This window comes from Uloborus diversus, chromosome 4 (genome assembly GCF_026930045.1).
Source record: "Uloborus diversus isolate 005 chromosome 4, Udiv.v.3.1, whole genome shotgun sequence".
Classification (NCBI taxonomy): Eukaryota; Metazoa; Arthropoda; class Arachnida; order Araneae; family Uloboridae; genus Uloborus; species Uloborus diversus.
Window position 1 is genome coordinate 172489331 of NC_072734.1, and position 17929 is coordinate 172507259.

Sequence of the window (17929 nt, forward strand, 5' to 3'; positions counted from 1 at the left end):
ATTAAAGCATTTGTAGATTGAAATGCTGTCTTGTTTTTATTTTTATAGTAATGGCATAGTAAGGGATATAAACACAAAATTAAGTGTCATTTAATAAACCCGGTGATCTTTGTTGCTAGGGTTAAAATACGCTTTAGATGTTTCTAGAGAATCGGTTTCCTGCAGAAGTATTCATTCTATTTTTTTAAATCGCAGTTTTTATATTTAATATTAGCTGTTTGAAACTAATGCTCTTAAATTAGAAATGAAACCTGTGGTCATTCTTTTCTCAAGAGCAACTTTCTCTTAAGCTATAATTGAAAAATTGTTTCTTCAAATTAATGGCTTATTTTCATACAGTTCATCTATACAAAGAGCTCTACATTTCCGTCAAAAAAAAAGCTTCAGTACACGCCAATACGAGAAAAAATATTATTTTATTTTAAAACTTAACGCTAAACTTAGGTTAAAAAGTATATTAAGATAAGGTTCACGATTTTCTCTTTCTTCGACAAGAACTAGAACTCCAAACAGACAGTAACAGTAGAGCAAAATAGTAGAGGACGATTTTCGTAATATCGAGGAAACTAATTAATTATTGCAACTTCCTTTATTTTTCTAATACTCTGCAAAACATAGTAGGTTTTCTAGCAAAAATTCATTATATATGCATGAATGATATTCTGTGAGTATTAATAGTTTAGTAAACGCATTTTATGTGAAGAAACTATTGTTGCAATGTCATTATGATGTAGTCGTAGGAATAATGTTGTATTGATTTGTTTTAGAAAATGAATTTATTTTTTACTGATGTAAAATGCAAAATAAACTTTCTATACGTCCTTAAAAGTAGCAGCAAAACATATTCGAAAAGGGTACAATTTTAAATTTATGTAGCAAAAAATAATTCTAAACTAAAAAATCAAAAAGAAAAACGGAATTATACTATTGAGTTAATGAAAATGTTACCAAAAATATTTGAAGTAGTCAGTTATATTCAGTACAACTCCCAAGGTTTTCAACTTAAAATAAAAAAATCTCTAATTGTAAAATAACAATTTTTTAATCGGGATATTTTGCGCTCGTATCAAATTAAAAAAATCTACGCGCAAAAACTCCGTTACATAATCTCCTTTGACTTTAAAATAGCGATTTATTAATACAAAATTCAAAACTTGCATACTATTGAGAAAAAATGAGCTTAAAGAAAAATATCCCTCATTTTTGTTAAATTATTTATTTATTTATTTATTTTTTTTACAAAAAGTACTTTTAAGTCCTTTTGTTGTTTTAGCAAACTTGCCTTTTCAAGTACAAAGCAACCTGTTCATTCGACCAAAATGGAAGTGTTATTTGCAGGATGAACTAAATTTGGATTTTTGATAGCAATGATACAGAAACAAGAATTTCATTCTAAATGAAACGAGACATTATTGTAGAGTTCGTTTTTGAGCTTTCCAAGACGAGTTGCAATCTAACAAATACGATGCTTTCTTTGAAATTGAAGTTATTTTTTTCTCAGTACTAATTTTCCGCAACGCTCTTTCCTATGTTAATGTTATTAAGTATCTAATTGTAAATTATGTTAATATTTTGAAAATGCAAGAGGATTAAAAATATAACAAATACATTGATTAGTTAATATTTGATTTATGCACTATGCCCACTGAATTGAAGGTGCATTAAAAAATGTTAACAGTGCTCAGTACATTATGTGAAAATTGTTCCTTTTTAAAGTAAACTATGTTTATATTTATAAATTTCAAAATATTATATTAATGCTATGACTACAGAAAAAAGTTTTTTTTTGTCATTTCATTCTGAAATTAGGTAACATTTTTAAAAATGATAGCACTATACTTTTTAAAGTCTTGATATGTGACATCTAAAACTAGTGCTAGAGGAGTTTCCAATCGCATTTAGATGACATTAAAGTCAACAAATTGAGCCGTATATTCCCGTTTACGATGATGCATATTCCAAAAATACAAGTCAAACATTTGCGTTTTTTTTAAATAGAAAATTTTTTGTTCATTACGATCTCTATCTTTATTAACAAGGGATTGCTTTAAATAGATGACTTTTCAATGTGAGCTGAAAAGTCTTCTTTTATTTTCATTACATATTTTGTTCCTTTATTAATTTGCACACACTCGTTGATTTAAATTTGAATGATGCCTTGAAGTGAAATTATAAAACTTCCATTGATAGATAAGTTACAGTTTTACTTAATCGTTACTTATATTTCATTTTTATGCTCAATAATAGAGTGTCGAAATGATTTATTATTGAAAAAACTTCTGCGTTTCAAGGAATGACGTTTCCAATTAGATTTTAGGTAAATACTTAACAAACGTTTGTTAAAAAACGCGGTAAAAAAGAATGCTTTATTAAAAGCCACAAAAATGCCGACAAAATTTCATTACAAAATACAATTAAATAATGACTTTGAAACTGGCTAATAATGAGGTAGGAAAAAAATAAGTGATTCAACGCAAAAAATTCATTTGAATTCGTTCCTTAAATATTATCAAGTCTTTAAAAGGCTATTTTTTAAAATGCTAACGGCCTTCAAAAATGAAAAGAATTATTGAAATTATTATTAAAATTTTATTTTAAGTTTGTTTTTCAACGAAATAATACACAAAAAAAGAAGATAATAATTAAAAAAAAAAAAAAAAAAGGTATTGATTGTTTTGAAGTGTAAAAAGGAAATTTCATTTATTTTCGAAATTTTTCTCTGGATGCATTTTAAGAGAGCTTTCTCGAAATAAATTTAAATGACAATGTTTTGCGATGTTTAGGAAAAAGAGCTGTTATTAAAATCTTTCTTTATATGAATCTCTTTTATTCAAAAAAAAAAAAAAAGGAAGTATGACAAACAAAAGTTATTTTTAATGCAAACGGATAATAATATTTAATTTTTTATTTTAAAAATAACTATAATAACTAAACAGTTTTCTTTAACATACTAAATTTATTCATTAATTTAAAATATTAGTTACAAATTTCTCTATAGCATGAGTGTATGTGTTTCGTTCTGATTCGTATGTGTATTCTTTCAATTCAGGACCAGGTATATTCTGCAGGCATTTTATCTTTTTTTTTTTTAAATTCGTAAAAGAATGAACAACATTTACAGTTGAAAAAACATTTCTTTTTTTTTTCTTTAAGTCGTGGTGGGGAGGGTAAAGATTTGTAACTGTAGGACGCACAGGAAAAAGAAGAAAGGCTTTAAATGTATTTTAAAATGGGAATGCATTTTTTTGAAGTTAGTATGTGGTATGTAAAGTTACAATATTAATTATAATGGCATGTGGAATTGCAGTTTGTTATTTGGCATCGATAGTGTTCTTAACTAGTGAATTTTTGAATCCCCGACAAGATTTTTTATTAATATCGTAACAACGCAATTAAAATGATATAAGGAAATTAGAAGATGAATGACATCAGAACAATCAACACCTATGTTTCTAATACTCAATTCACCAATATTTCAAACTATTTTTTGCTTCATAGATACTATATATTAAGTGTATTTATTTCTTTACTTTTATTGACTAAAATTCGACTAATATATTATTTTCCAGAAACATTTTGAGTTCTTTTCCTTATACACTTTGATTTCAGTCGGTTCAATAGTAACAAAAACAAAACAGAGGCACAAACTAAAAATATGGAATACATTACGCTGACAAGTGGTAAGTAAACTTGAGTTATGAAAATTTGAAAAGTACTTACATATTCAGGCATTTCGTGCGTGTCCGAATTTCTGTGATGGTAGTTTAGAACAACGACCGTCATTACAACAGAGAATGCCACCATAATCATTATACATGCGAAATATGTTCCTGAATTAGAGAATAAGAACATTAAAATTAACATCTTATTGATTACAAGAATATAAACAGTTTAAAATACTTTGTGCATTCCATTTTATTGTAATTTTACTTCTTGAAGTTAAAATTTAGCTAAAGAATACACGTTTTTTAAAACTTTTGTATTTATTTGAAAAATGGATGGGCCAATTAGACCAAAGCTTAATAAAGGGAAATTAGTTTCAAATTATGTCATTACGTTCAATTAATCTTCATTTCATTATTTTCATAATTCTTTATTTTATTATATTTCAGGGTCTATTTTGTAAGTGAACAACCTTTTTATATCTTGTATTAATTTTTTGAGATGTGTTTAATGCATTTGATATTAAAATTAATGCATTTTATATTTAGCATTTAAAAAGATTAAAAAAAGGGGGTTATGTATTTTAATTCTTTCTTTTAACATTGCAACTTTAAGGAGAGATAAAATTAACTCTACTTTTCAAAACTATTTCGGATTTAACTTAATTGATATAAAACCCCCATAAAAACTTATTTCATTTATTGCGAGTCATTATGGAGGATTGTTAAATTTACAAAATTCAAAATTACTAAAATTGTATAAATTTAATTGTTTTTAACACTTGGATTCAAAATATCGCATTTTCCTTTGCTATTCACGTTGCTATTTAAAATTACACGTAAATACACAATAAAACCAGACAAATGCTATACAGCTATCTTGTTCATGCAAGTAGCATGCAGGAACACAAGGGGTATCTATTTGTACGAACCATGCTAAAGAAGCTGGCATCACTGTAATACAAGTACAAGCTTTCTATAACTATGTGAAACACAAATTACTTGCCCAAAAGGTGCTATTTTTAAGGAGGCAACAGTCTAAACAAAATATTTTTTGGTCTTTCAAAAACAGGTTACTTTTAAAATATATACAGTTATCTTGATGAATTACAGTCACACTTTCTTGTTTTTTTGTTTGTAAAGGATTTATCACAAATGCAAAGAAAAAGTCTACTGACTCAAAATTATGTTAGGATATTTTCTATGTTAACGTTTACTAAGATTAATTGCCGGTAAGACTCATTGCGAATTTGGAAGAATTTGCGTCACCACAATTGCCAGTAATGTCTTTAATAAATTTTGTTTGTTAACTTGTTAATTGATTTGAAATATATTAAGTGTTTTTGAGTAATTTTATTTATAACACTGGTCGTTATTTTACATTCAGTAGTCGTATTATTAATATTCGAGAAGAAGAGATAGCGCATGTAAAAACTGTGTGAAAGCTTTAACGCAATGAGCAAGACTATCCCTTAAACTTACAAATAATTTTAAGCACTAGTACAATCTAACCACGGAGTGTACGGAATTGGCCAACGTGCAGTTAAGACGAGTCTATCAGAATGAGAGGGAAAAGTAAAAATTTGATGCGCGTGTTTCGCTCATTTGAATTAGTTTCTGCTTGATTTAGATGCTAAAATCCACCTGAAAATCTTACATCCCTGAAAACTAATAGATTCGTTCATTTCCGCCTGCATACAAGATGTTCGCCTTTACATACAATCTGTGGTCAGAGACTGTATTTAGCAAATAAATGTTATTTGAGAAATATATAGGGTGTTATTTTGCAAGGTGCAAGTATTGTACTAATAAAGATTAAGAAAACTATTAACTGTCATATTTTATTTTGATCCTTAGCGTATCACCCCCTCCCCCCATTGGTACAATATTTGCAAAGGCGTGTAGGTGGTGCTAACATCGAAAACTGAAAATGGCGTCTATAAAAGAAAAAAAAAATAACGAGCGCCGCAAGAGGGGCTTTAAGAGTCAACCCTGACTACCTTTGGTTTTTAACACATATGGCTAATCTTATTATGAGAGTGTGTTTTGATATAAGGATCCTTATAGAACAAACCCTCAACACCCAAAAGGTAAACGGTGCAGCGTTCGTGTCTGGTGCGAAGAGGAGAGACATCTAAATCCTCTCAGAACTGCAAAAAAATACTTAGAGATGTGCATTAAAGTTGTAAAGAAAATTTCTATGAAAAAGGATAAAAGTAAAAAAAAAAGAGATATGCTATAATCGAAAGTATGTTTCTTTTTGAAGAGTTTTCTTTAACAGTACAGGATTTTATAAACACCCTGTACAAAACAAATATTAATAGTCATTTCAAAGAAAATATTGCTTGGAAAAATGAGCTTAGTTTTACATCATGAAACATCAAACAAACAAGAACTACTTTTTTGTTAATTTCTTTTCAAATATTTTTGAAACTTTTTTTTCTTTTTAAAAAGCCTTGAAACATCCTAATTTTTGTTATTAACTCATTGTTTTTGCTTGCTACAACTGGAAAATAATATTTGGTAACATCAACATGAAATTTCTATGGAATTAAATAGATTAATTTTTTGTTTTGACTACTTTAATGCGTTAAGAATGCTTAATCACTGCAATTTGTTTATACTATATCGACATAAAACAATTCTGATTAAATAATTTAAAAGTAAAACGATATTTTTGTATTCTCAACGATTTCTTTACGCGCTTTAGAATTCCGGTTGGATTTTTACGCCATTTCCTCAGCCGGACGCCATCTTATACGAAATCTAAACTGCGGAAGAAAATAGTTCCCGAAATGACAAAGCATTTTTCGTCCACTTTCAGCAGCGATAAACCTTCTCACTTTTGCAGCATCACGTAACCGTAATGAAATCGAACTTTTAAAGGTCAGTTGAAAAGAAACGATACAACTTCTCTGATTGAGCTGTGACTGATGTAGCAATATTTCCCTTCAGCCACATCAAATCGCTGGTCACGGCTTTCCGACAAAATCGAACTCATTGGAACAGCACCTATGTTTAGGAGCATTCATTTATCTTATTTTTGGAAGAAGTAGTTGGAGTTTTAAAAGCTGAGTATAAATCTTCGTTTTTGAAGGGATTTTTTTTTCCAATAGCGACGGGGACATAAAAACTAAATATGCTTGGAGACAAAGGAGGTTTAATAGATATTTTAAAGAAAAATCTTAGTTCTACATACTATGTTTTGAATAGTTCACTGACAGAAAGAATGCAAAACAAATTGCATTTTTTTTGCTCTTATCTAGTAAAGTTACCATGCACTGCACAATACAACCGCTTACAACGTCATCTGTTGGTTAAATTTGGAGTTAGCGTTCTTATCTCAAAAACGGTGGTACGAGATTTGTCAAAGATGTCAATTGAAGAGTTGTGCAGAATCAGATAAAAAAAGAAAGATTTTCCACACAATAATGTTAAAAATAGTGTTCGTTTTTTACATTAATGATACACGTAGTCGGGTATGGTAATTGCTGAGAATGGCCTCCATGTTCATCTGATGTGAACACTTAGACATTTTTTGGTAATAATACATCACAGAGTGGAGGTATGCAGACATTTTACCAACATTGCAGGTACTTTGAATAACTTAGGTTGTCAGCGTGTTCCCACGACGTCGAATCATGCGCAGTGAAAAGTACAGTCCTGTATCTAAATGTGCGTTTTTGCTGAAATGCACCACTTTGAGCATTGCAGATAGAGGGGGTTCATTTCTGGCAAGTGCAGCGTTGTTCAACACGATCACAGCTGACTTTAAGCCCACTATTGCAACATTACTGAATGAAAGATTACTTTTTTCTTAACTTCATACAGCTAAACAGCTTTTTGTAGATGTTTTTTTTTCTAGTATCTCGTACTGTTTCTGAGATAATAGCACTAAGTTCGAACTTTACTACGAGAGGGGGCTGCAAGCGACTTAATTGCACTTTGCATGACAACTTTATTACACCTTGACTTCTTTTTATAACTTACTGCTCAGAAATTGAGCTGGCCACGGGCTCTAGCGGACACCCTGTATATATATATATATACATACGCAAAGCAGATTTTAAATTTCTTGTAATCAAGGTTGTTTTTTTGAGGGATATTTTGATGATAAACAATTACTATTACGCTTTAATTACGTAAAAATAATTTCCTACTAAATTACGTTCTTTAAAAAAAAAAAAAAGTTCCTAAGAGGCGACGGAAATCATTAATGATATATTTTTCTTTGTATGTTGCCATCTCAAATCCATTAATTTTAAAACGTATCCTGCACTATTAATTTTATTAAGTACTGGATTATTACTTTTTGACATCTTTACTGTTTAGGATATCATTGTTGTATTCAACATATTCCCACCAACAAAGGGACCGAATTAATGAACTTCAGTTTCGCAGCAGAAAAAAGCGAGCATCCTTTGTTCAAATATTTTATGAAACTCCAAATTGCCTCTCGTCCTGTTCTCTTACTTTCTTAAGTACTGAATACCACAAATAAAGTTCTTGGATAATTGATGGTTCATTGTCACAACTCATTGTCCCAACGATTTGCATTAAAGCCTTTTCTTGAAAGGTTGCAACCTGCTAATAACTCCGCTGCCCCCAAAAGCCATTTTCGTAATCACGACGCTGCATTACGCTCATGCTGGTTAGGCGCTTCATTAGATATAGACAGTAGGCTACATATCCGCCATTTTGTACCCCCTCAAAGAATTGTAAATATAAGGACTGTATTTTGGAGGAACCCCTTGACTATGAGTCAAAGAAAAATATTTTTTAGAAATTTCCTTTTTTATTAAAAGTTGTAAAATTGGTTGAACATTTTTTTCAAAAAAAGCAGTTAAACCTTTTTTTTTATGAAATTGAATTTAAAGTATTGACTCTATTAACTTATGTGTTATACAGAGTAATTAATAAATACCTTCGAGCTGAGAAATAACAGAAAATATCCAACGTTGTTTAGCACAAATAAACAGATTACTGAGCTAAAAGTTCACAATTTGGAATTGAAAAAGGGGTTCCCGGTAATCTCGAAACACGTGCATTCAGTAATCTGTTTATTTGTACAAAATAATGTTGGAGATTTACTGTTATATACTGAGTAGTCCGGAAGTGGGATTACTCCTTTTTTTTCAACATTATGTTAATTATAGGGGAATGTTTTTATGCAAAATTTCCTTGCAGTCTTAAAAGTCATAAAATTGGTCTGCACACAACGTATGTCATAAAATAGCAACATTCTGCCCCATGCTCTCACAGACATTTTGTGGAGATACTTCGGAGGCACAATGTAACTCCAACTTAAAAGTCACAAAAGTTATCAAACATTAAAAAAAAGAAAAAGAAAAAAAAGAGTGGAACAATCAATGCTATCATCATAATACTAACTTAAAAAGTCACGATGGCTACTAAGCAGAAAACATTGAGTGGAACAAGCAATGCTGCCATCATGTATCAACTTAAAAGTCACGAAGGTTACCAAACAGAAATAAAAAAGAAAGATTGGAACAAACAATGCTGCAGTCATGTACCAACTTAAGTCACTAAGGTTACCAAACAGAAAATGAGTGGGGCAAGCAATGCTGTCATTGTGTACCAAATTAAATTTTCTGTACTACCAAACAGCAAACAAAAAAAAGGGGGAAAGCCAACTTCCGAATACACCTAAAAATTATCAAGAACAAAGATAACAGAAGATAAAAAATCAAGAGTTTAATTAAAATACACAGAAGAAATCGATAAAAAACTCGAGAAATATTTAAAAAAAAAAACACTTGTAAACATTCACACGGTGCTAGAAATTTACTTGCATTCGATGCAGAGCAGAAATTATTTTATTGAACTTCAATGCTAAAAAAGAAGCACAGACAACAAACAAAAATCCTGAAACCCCTTTGGCCACCTCAAGAGGAGGCTTCACCTGGTGAAGGACCTAAACAAGACATTTTTGTGGGCGTTACTAGCCTTAAATATAAAAATATGCGACTCAACCTCCTGATCAAGACTCACTTCCGGTTTCCTGGGGGAGGTGTACAATCAAGCAAACTTGATCGAAAAACTGCCAAATTCCCTCCCACTAATGAAAAAACATTAATTTTTCAAAGCCTAAGGGGGGGGGGGGGCAATTGAGCCCCCTTAAAGATGGGCATTTTCTGAACTCTTTATAAATCAACGTGGGAGTCTGCAAGTGTATCACATATCATACTCTAAAGGGAATACACTCAAAAATTAATTCAAAAGCGGAAAATCTGTAGACACTAAGATCCCGACAAACCTAGGAGTTGACAAAGTTAGCAACCTACCAAGAGTGCTTATGCACTGCTTAGATTATCGGTTAATGATTCTTTTAAGAGCAGCATTGATTAAAGCTTCCAGATTTTTTTCACTGTAGCAAATTTTCTTACAATGAAGGAACTGAAGTATAATATTTAAAACAATATATTTTACTAAGGCAAGTGGGTGAAGTGAGTTGAAGAAATGATGTTAAAGTTGAAATCAAAGTCCGTGCGTTCATTGTGGAGACTAATTTTTGAAGTATTATTTTACTTTTTTACATCGATATCGAGAAAATCTTCGGAATTTTTGATTGGTCTGTCTTAGAATAGCCTGTTTTGTATAAATTTCTGCAGACATCTTACGAAAATTATTGTTCTTAAAATTAACACTATCATCTATTTATTTGAAAGGATTAACTTTATTAATATTTCAAACTTTAAGTCGAAAACTCGGAACTTTTCAGAAAAAGATTTTGTGTCTTATACAATCATAACTTGATTTTTCGCAGATAGCACATATATTTGCTTCAAATTGTATTAATACAGTTTAATTTTATGTGATTTTAATAACGTTTTATGGTTTAGTTCGAACTGAAGATGCGCAATAACTATTAATATTCTTTAAAAATTCTCGCCAGGTGAACACCAATATGGCGTTGCTGGATACATTCTTATAAATTTAGAATGCTAGAGAAACAAGAAATTCTTTGATACATTACAGGTGATAAACGAAAAACGTTTTATCAAAATGCCATTCCTTGCAATAATGGCATACGTTGTTACTACTTTTAAACTATATAAGCCTATCATAAATAAATTTCTAAGCCACAAATTTTCTGGCAACTCGAAGATATTAATATCCGTTGGTCGAAAAGTCGACCATGTGGAGGCGTAATGGAATAAAAATCAGGGTAGTTGATCCAAAACGCTACGTTCATTATCGATAAAGAAGTGAAGAAATTAAAGAGCATTTCAATTTTTTTAGCGAAGTAGGGTAATGTGGGGCAAAGTGAAATGGATAAGATGACTGAGGTTTTTCAAAATGAACAAATCGGAAATTTAGTTTGAAAGTTACAGTGCATAATGAAAGAACATTGTGTTTTACAATAAAACTTGCGTTGAAACGGTATTTTTTTTTATTTTTGGCAGTAAATTTGAGCCTTCAAAAAAAGTTGGACAATTTTCACTTTTATTTCCATAGGGGCAAAGTGAAAAATAAAATATTTTTCTAATGATATATTTTCTATTTGATTAAGAAACATATTTTCGATCAAAAGAATCAGTAAATAAAAGTTTGAATGAATAAATGAAAATATAATAAAACAAAAAACGATAAATTAAATTAATAAATCAATTAATATATAAAGAAAAATAAATGAGCGAGTAAAAGAATAAATGAATAAGAAAACAAGTGAATGAATGAATAAATAAGTGAATTACAAATGAATGAATGTAAATGGATTATAAATTAAAACATAAGTGATTTATATTAAATGATTGAGTGAGTAAAGGAAACACATCATTTTACTTTGCCCCATCTACTTTGCCCCGTATGTACTTGACTAATTGTACAATTTATTTTAAATACAAATAAGCTCAATATTAACTTTTTTCTGCATTGAATATTAGAAGGTCTCTATTAATATTTAAAACGTTAATAACAAGTAATTAATCATTTTATAATAACAAAAATAATTTTTGACTTACAACAAATTATTACAATATGAGTATCAGTTTTTTAAAGTTGCATGTATTACCAAATGCTTTATTCTGCGGTATTTTTTTCCTAACTGGAATAGACTACGTATGGTACTATATAAATAAAATAATACCAGATGGGTGAAGCCGAAAGCAGAGTAAATATTTCACCATTTCACTTTGCCCTACATTCTCCTACCTCAGAAAATAAATTCAGTAATAAATTAATAGATTTTCCGTAACTTAATTCAATAAATAATGCCTCAATTAAGCAATGTGTATTAAGCATTTAATTAAGTTAACATTTTTTGGCGTTGTTCTTATTTTCTCTCGAGAAATTAGGATTTATCAAACCCTCTTATAAGAATAGCTTTCTTTGCAAAAAGAAGCACGTTAAAATGCTTTTTTTTTGGTTTTGTTTGATGTTTTGCTTTGTGAATGAAACATAAATACAAATCGATACTTAAAAAAAGGGGAGGGGGGGGGGAATCAGCTCAAAGTTTTAATCAAGGACCTATAGTGGACTTAAATGTTTATGTTGCATAAATTTATTCTTACACTTTCTTTATTTTAGTAAGCAACCCATATCGATTGTTACATTGTATTATTCACGGTAGGTACGGTTGACTTTGGTTTAGGCTCACAGACAGGCAAAAAACTTCCAAGTCACAGATCTATGTAATCGATGTAAAATCTCACAAAACGGTTTTTCTGCCAATACAGAAAATTGCCATCGCATGATTTAAAAAAGCTGGTTTAGACCCCACACTACTTCTTTTTACATCTATTAAATAATCAATGTTTTTTTTTTAGTTAAAAGAATGGATGAGTGCGTGTACTCCTGAACGAGCGTTAGAAGCAACACGTCTATTATGAATAGCTTTTCAGATATTTTCTTACACACACAAAATATGGTGAAGTTAGACAATAGTTATTCCAAAAGTAAACGTTACGTAAGTTTTTATTAGCGACCGTGATTTAAATTTGTACAATACTACATGAAACGTGTATAAATAGTAAAGCTGCAATATAATAGTGTCTTAGATTGAGCAAGAACACACATACAAAATTCAGTTTGTCCAACAGTTTATACCAGCCTCGGTTTCTCACGAACAGATGCGAAAACGTGTTTTACAGAGATTCATTTTTTAAACTTCCGCGATTTTAACACGTTTAAATGGATTTCATAGCTGAATAGCGCCAAATGGAAACCAGGTTTCGAAAACTCATTTTTTGTGCCAAACTTGTCAAAGCTTGGCGACTAAATGTTAGTCGTCCACTCTACTAATATCGCCAATAGCGCCAGATGGAAATCAGATTTGAAAACTAAATTTTGGTGCCAATTTTGTCAAAGCTTGGTGACCAAAATTCACCAGGTCGCCCATTTTACTAGTTCATTAAAAATGCTAATCATTGTTTGATTTTTTTTTGGATAAAATGTTCATTAAGACAAATGTTCATTAAGATACACATAAACATTCCAGCCACATCATAGGCTTGAAAATTTAAATTACTGAATCCCTCACTGAAACTCAAAAATGTATATTATCATTTCTTTAGGGGCAATTTAAGGAAAATGCTAAACGCTAAGATAAGGTTTTAGTTTTGAATGACGGATAATTCTACTTTACGGAAACTATCTACTTTGAGAAAATGCCTCATTTTCAAGTTCTTGTTTAAAAAAAAAAAAAAAAGCATGCCTGCTAATGTGCAAAAATTGCTTGATTAATTTTGTTCGCTCATTTGTAAGCTGTTTTAAAAAGTCGATGCAAATAATCAAACATGAAGTGAAAAAAAAAATATTTTGAGGCTAATTGATTAAAAATGAAAGTACCTTTAAAAAAAGGGGGGAAAAGACCAAGCAAAATCGATAAACACGTTTTTAAAAAGAAAGTGTTTTCATATTTTATGGGGAAAAAAGTAACAGAAGAACACTGTTATGTTTAATTTTAAATCCTGCATAAAGATATGCTTCAGCTTGCAATTTTTAATGATAAACACAATATTTATAAAAAAAAAACAATATTTTATTGGTTTTGGAGTTAGATAAAACAGTGAATTATGCACATAATTGAACGTTATGCAGAGTAAAGACACTAAACTTTGTGAAGCGAAAGAAAATTTAGTCAAAAAATACGAAAACTGACGTTTTATATGGTCCTTACGTCCCCCATTCATACATAGTAAAATCACAAGCATCAAGAAACAATTCAAACACAAGAAAATTGACATTAGTATGACCAATATTCACCGAGATATGAAACTCCGCGTTTTTGCTTTATACCACTTTTCACTCGCCGTTTTCAAGGGCAATATCTGTACCTCAGAGCCAGAGGAACGTAAGCCACATTATGATAATTTTACAGGAGGGAGGAAACACTTTTTTTCCGGGCGCTTGCAAAGGATGGGACGCGCGCTCTTTTAACTCTGGTAAAAGATTGAAAAGGATTTTTTCTTTAAGAATTGCGTTCATATGGCTCAATGCGGAATAGGTTTCTACATCAGGGTTGTTCAAAAAAACATTTTTTCAGCTAGCGTCCAGGACACCCCCTATTTTTTTAGACTTACTAATAGGTTATGCTGTAAAAGTTTTGGTTTCTTACTCAAATTTTAAGAGGGTGCTCAATGACTCTTTATATTAACATTAGCCGTAACATAGAAAATGTCAAATTTAGAAACACTTAATTTCCTCCGAGGTTTTTCTGTAAATAATTATTTTATTGTAATGCATATGCATATTACTCTCGTAGATAATAATATAGCATTGATTTTTAAGTTCAATGTATTTTTTAGCCCCTTCCCCATACTTACGATGTTTGGGGGAGGGGGGTTGAGCACCCTCTTTCAGTTGAAATAAGAAACGAGAATTTTTTCAGTATATTACTATTCACAAGTCTACAAATATTGAGGGGTATCCTGGTATCTAGAAGAAACTTTTTTTTTTACATTCTAATAATAAAAATAATAATATTAATAATAATAATAATGTGGGCTTAATAAATCGATTTTTTTTCTCACATGAAAAGCGCTCTTTAGTGTGTTTTTACGGATTAATATTCTCAAGCCAATGCAAACACCTACCAGATTTTGAACTTTCACAGAAACGTATGAAATGCATATGTTTTTCAAAAATACGTAAGCCGTTTTGTTCAACGTAAAAATTCTTCGGAAAACTTTTGCGTTCTAGATAATGTTTAAAGAAAAAAAAAAGCTTGCACAAAAACAAACACGATTGTTAGCTTAAGTGAAATAATCGCTCCGTAGAAATGGCAACAGTTTTCAGTTTTTAAGGAAAACATCGAATCAAAATACCTTTTGGCTATCAGACTATTTTTTTTCTAAAATCGTGCAACTAACTTTAGAGGCGGTGCGGAAGAAAAAAAGGTAACATTTTAATTTGAAGTATTCCTCCTTTAGAAGCAATACATTTTAAATGTAAGGAACTCTTACATTTTAACAAAGCATTTTTTTTAAATCTATAGGGGATGGTAGGGCACATTGAGACGAGTTGTGGAGTGGGAATGAGCTATTTTTTGGATTTTTGGATTATAATCGGGAAATGGTGCTATGAGCCTCTAAATCTGCACCAGTTGACCTTTTGGATTCTGAGATATGAAGTTGTTGCTCGTGTTTGCAATCAAATGATCGTTGTTTTCCTGATTTCAGGCCAGCAATGTTTCTTTTTTGACTCTTGCAAGCATCGATTTATACCATTTTCTTTTATGAATAAAAAATAGCCATTTGATCATTTTCATTGTTCTACCTATGCAGCTAGTTATCATTAAAACACTTTAGGATAGGCTTTAAAAGAACTCCTTAAAATGTTGAATGAGAAGAAAGGGGCGGAGTGGGGTACAGTGAGACAGACATAGTTGGGGCAGAGTGGGACACTCTCACTGTGCCCCATCCTTAATCCTGATTCGAAAAAAAGATGTTTTTTTTTTCTTTTTTTTAAAATTTATTTTATGATCTAAGAATTTTCAACTTTCTATTTAATTACTTTACAGGTACTTTTACCTCATCAAAATGCGAATTAAAATACGTAAGCTGAAAATAGGGACATTTTCTCAATTCAAATTCAATTAACGGATATATTAATAAAAAATTCATTTTCACGTCCACTTAAACATACATCTATGCCAAAAAATGGTCTGATTTTTTCGGTTTTTGTAGCGTTGGAAAGCTCATGAAAGATAATCTATTCAAAAATTTTCACAAAGGTTTGCAGCGCGGAGATTCAAAAACAACTACAAAGAAAGTTATAAGCGTTTGAAGTCAAAATAAATGTATTTCACAAAGAATTTTAATTCGTCCATTCCTCCAAGAAAAACTGAACAATATTATTTGTTACCATTTCTGGCTTGAAGATCTAGAGATAAAATGTTTTATAATCAGTTTTTAATGCTTTGGGGCTTTGCCAGTAGCAGGACATTGTAAATGCATTTTCTTTTATGATCAGGTTTTCACCTATTAATGTTTATTTTGTTAACTAGAAAATAGCCCGTTAATGTATGACGGCTGAAAATGGCTTCTACATTTGAACGAAGCCATTGCCTGTTTGGTGGTATTTTGATATTTGAAATTGTAACCCTAACTCCAGTGGATGAACCCTAAGCTCCAGTAGGTAGCGTTCATTGTTGACCACTTTTTGTTTCTTCATTCCCCTGAAATGACAGTCTTACCAGTAAAATGATTAAGTTACCGGATCCAGTTCAGCCAAAACATATTATAAATTTCATACCGTGGCCCGAGTTTAATTGTTGAAACTTACGGTTTACTCGAACATCGGCGATTATCTATTAGAGAATTGCTTATTGAGAGATTTGCGAGACTTATCTTAACGTTGGGGAACATTGGTTTTTTGTGTGATTTATTGATGCTATTAGACGTATTCTGATGAACCGTTTCGGAACTATTCCATACAAAGATTTTTAGACTCAAGCCGACGTTATTCCAAAACTGTTAACTTTATCGCATCGGTTTCCTTTGAGGTACGTCACGGCCCATTTTTTAGAATCTTGGTGAGTATTGGTCTTGGCGACAAAGTCTGTTTAAGCTATTTTGGGTATTGTCTTTACTCTAAAGTAGCAATTTTAGCTATATTTCATAGCATACAGGTGTCCCTCATATAACACGGTTAATTCGTTCCGTGTAGTATCGAAACCGTGTTATACGAGACTTCTTTAAAAACAACATTTTTACTTATTTTTAATACTAATTATGCATGTGCATCAAAGAAATCATGTTATAAGATATATCGTGTTATATCGAAACCAAGTTTCATAAAAACGAAGTAAAAACGTATTAGAGTTATCAACCTTTAACAGAATGTATTAAACTAGAATAAAATTCCATCTTTTTTAAATATAACATTCGAGTTATATCAAAACCATGAAGTATTAAATTTAAGCTTCGTACCGGTGTAATATCGAAACAGTGTGATAATAATCCCAAATTTGGTACCGAGTAACATCGAAACCATGTTGTAGAAGTACCCTGTTATACGAGGGACGCCTGTATACAATTTTTTTACGTAATTTCTCCCTGCTGGGTCATGTGCATGCGATCTCCCCCAGGGAGCAATCAAATATCTTGATAGCCGGTGCATTGCCAGGTACAATATAATGGGGATTGGGATTTTAAACGGAAATGTTGACTTTATTTAAAAGCTGTTGATATTTTGGAACATTTTAGGCATAGCACGAACAGCACTAAGTGCTGTTTTTAGGAAGAGTTATAATTGGTCGGATGTTAAGTTAAACTCAAACTGTTCTCTCTTTTATTTAAGATTGCTCATCAAACATTTGTCACGTAACATAGGTGTTGTTTTACTCACACCTCGGAGAGCAACGAGATATTCGAGTCGAGGTATCTGTTGTGATACTCAACACGGATATTTAGCGGCTGTTGTTGTTATTCTGACAAATACACTTTAAACTGTTTTTTACTTCCTTTTACAAAAAAGGAAGTACTGTATTCACAAAAAAATTTTCACTCAAAAATCGACCTTATTTTACATTTTTTTCACCCCCGAATGAATGTTGAGTTCTTTTTTTGACCCGACCACACGTGCATATATACTTAAGAATGTATAGACGCCCGAAATATAACATTTAACGATTCTCGAGTTAATTACAACGAATTTTCTCGTGACATCTGTATGTACGTATGTATGTATGTGCGTATGTGCATATGTATGTCGCATAACTCAAGAACGGTATGTCCCAGAAAGTTGAAATTTGGTACTTAAGACTCCTAGTGTTCTCTAGTTCTGCACCTTCATTTTTGGTT

The 17929-nt window shown here is 31.0% G+C and overlaps 1 protein-coding gene across 1 annotated transcript in view; it reads right to left on the reverse strand.

Moving 5' to 3' along the window:
- LOC129221000 (neuronal acetylcholine receptor subunit alpha-7-like) overlaps positions 1-17929 on the reverse strand; it is a 141132-nt gene that overhangs the window by 30373 nt on the left and 92830 nt on the right. The window contains exon 8 of the mRNA XM_054855436.1: positions 3721-3830. Coding sequence (XP_054711411.1) covers positions 3721-3830 — 110 coding nt within the window. The remainder of the gene's footprint in view (positions 1-3720; positions 3831-17929) is intronic.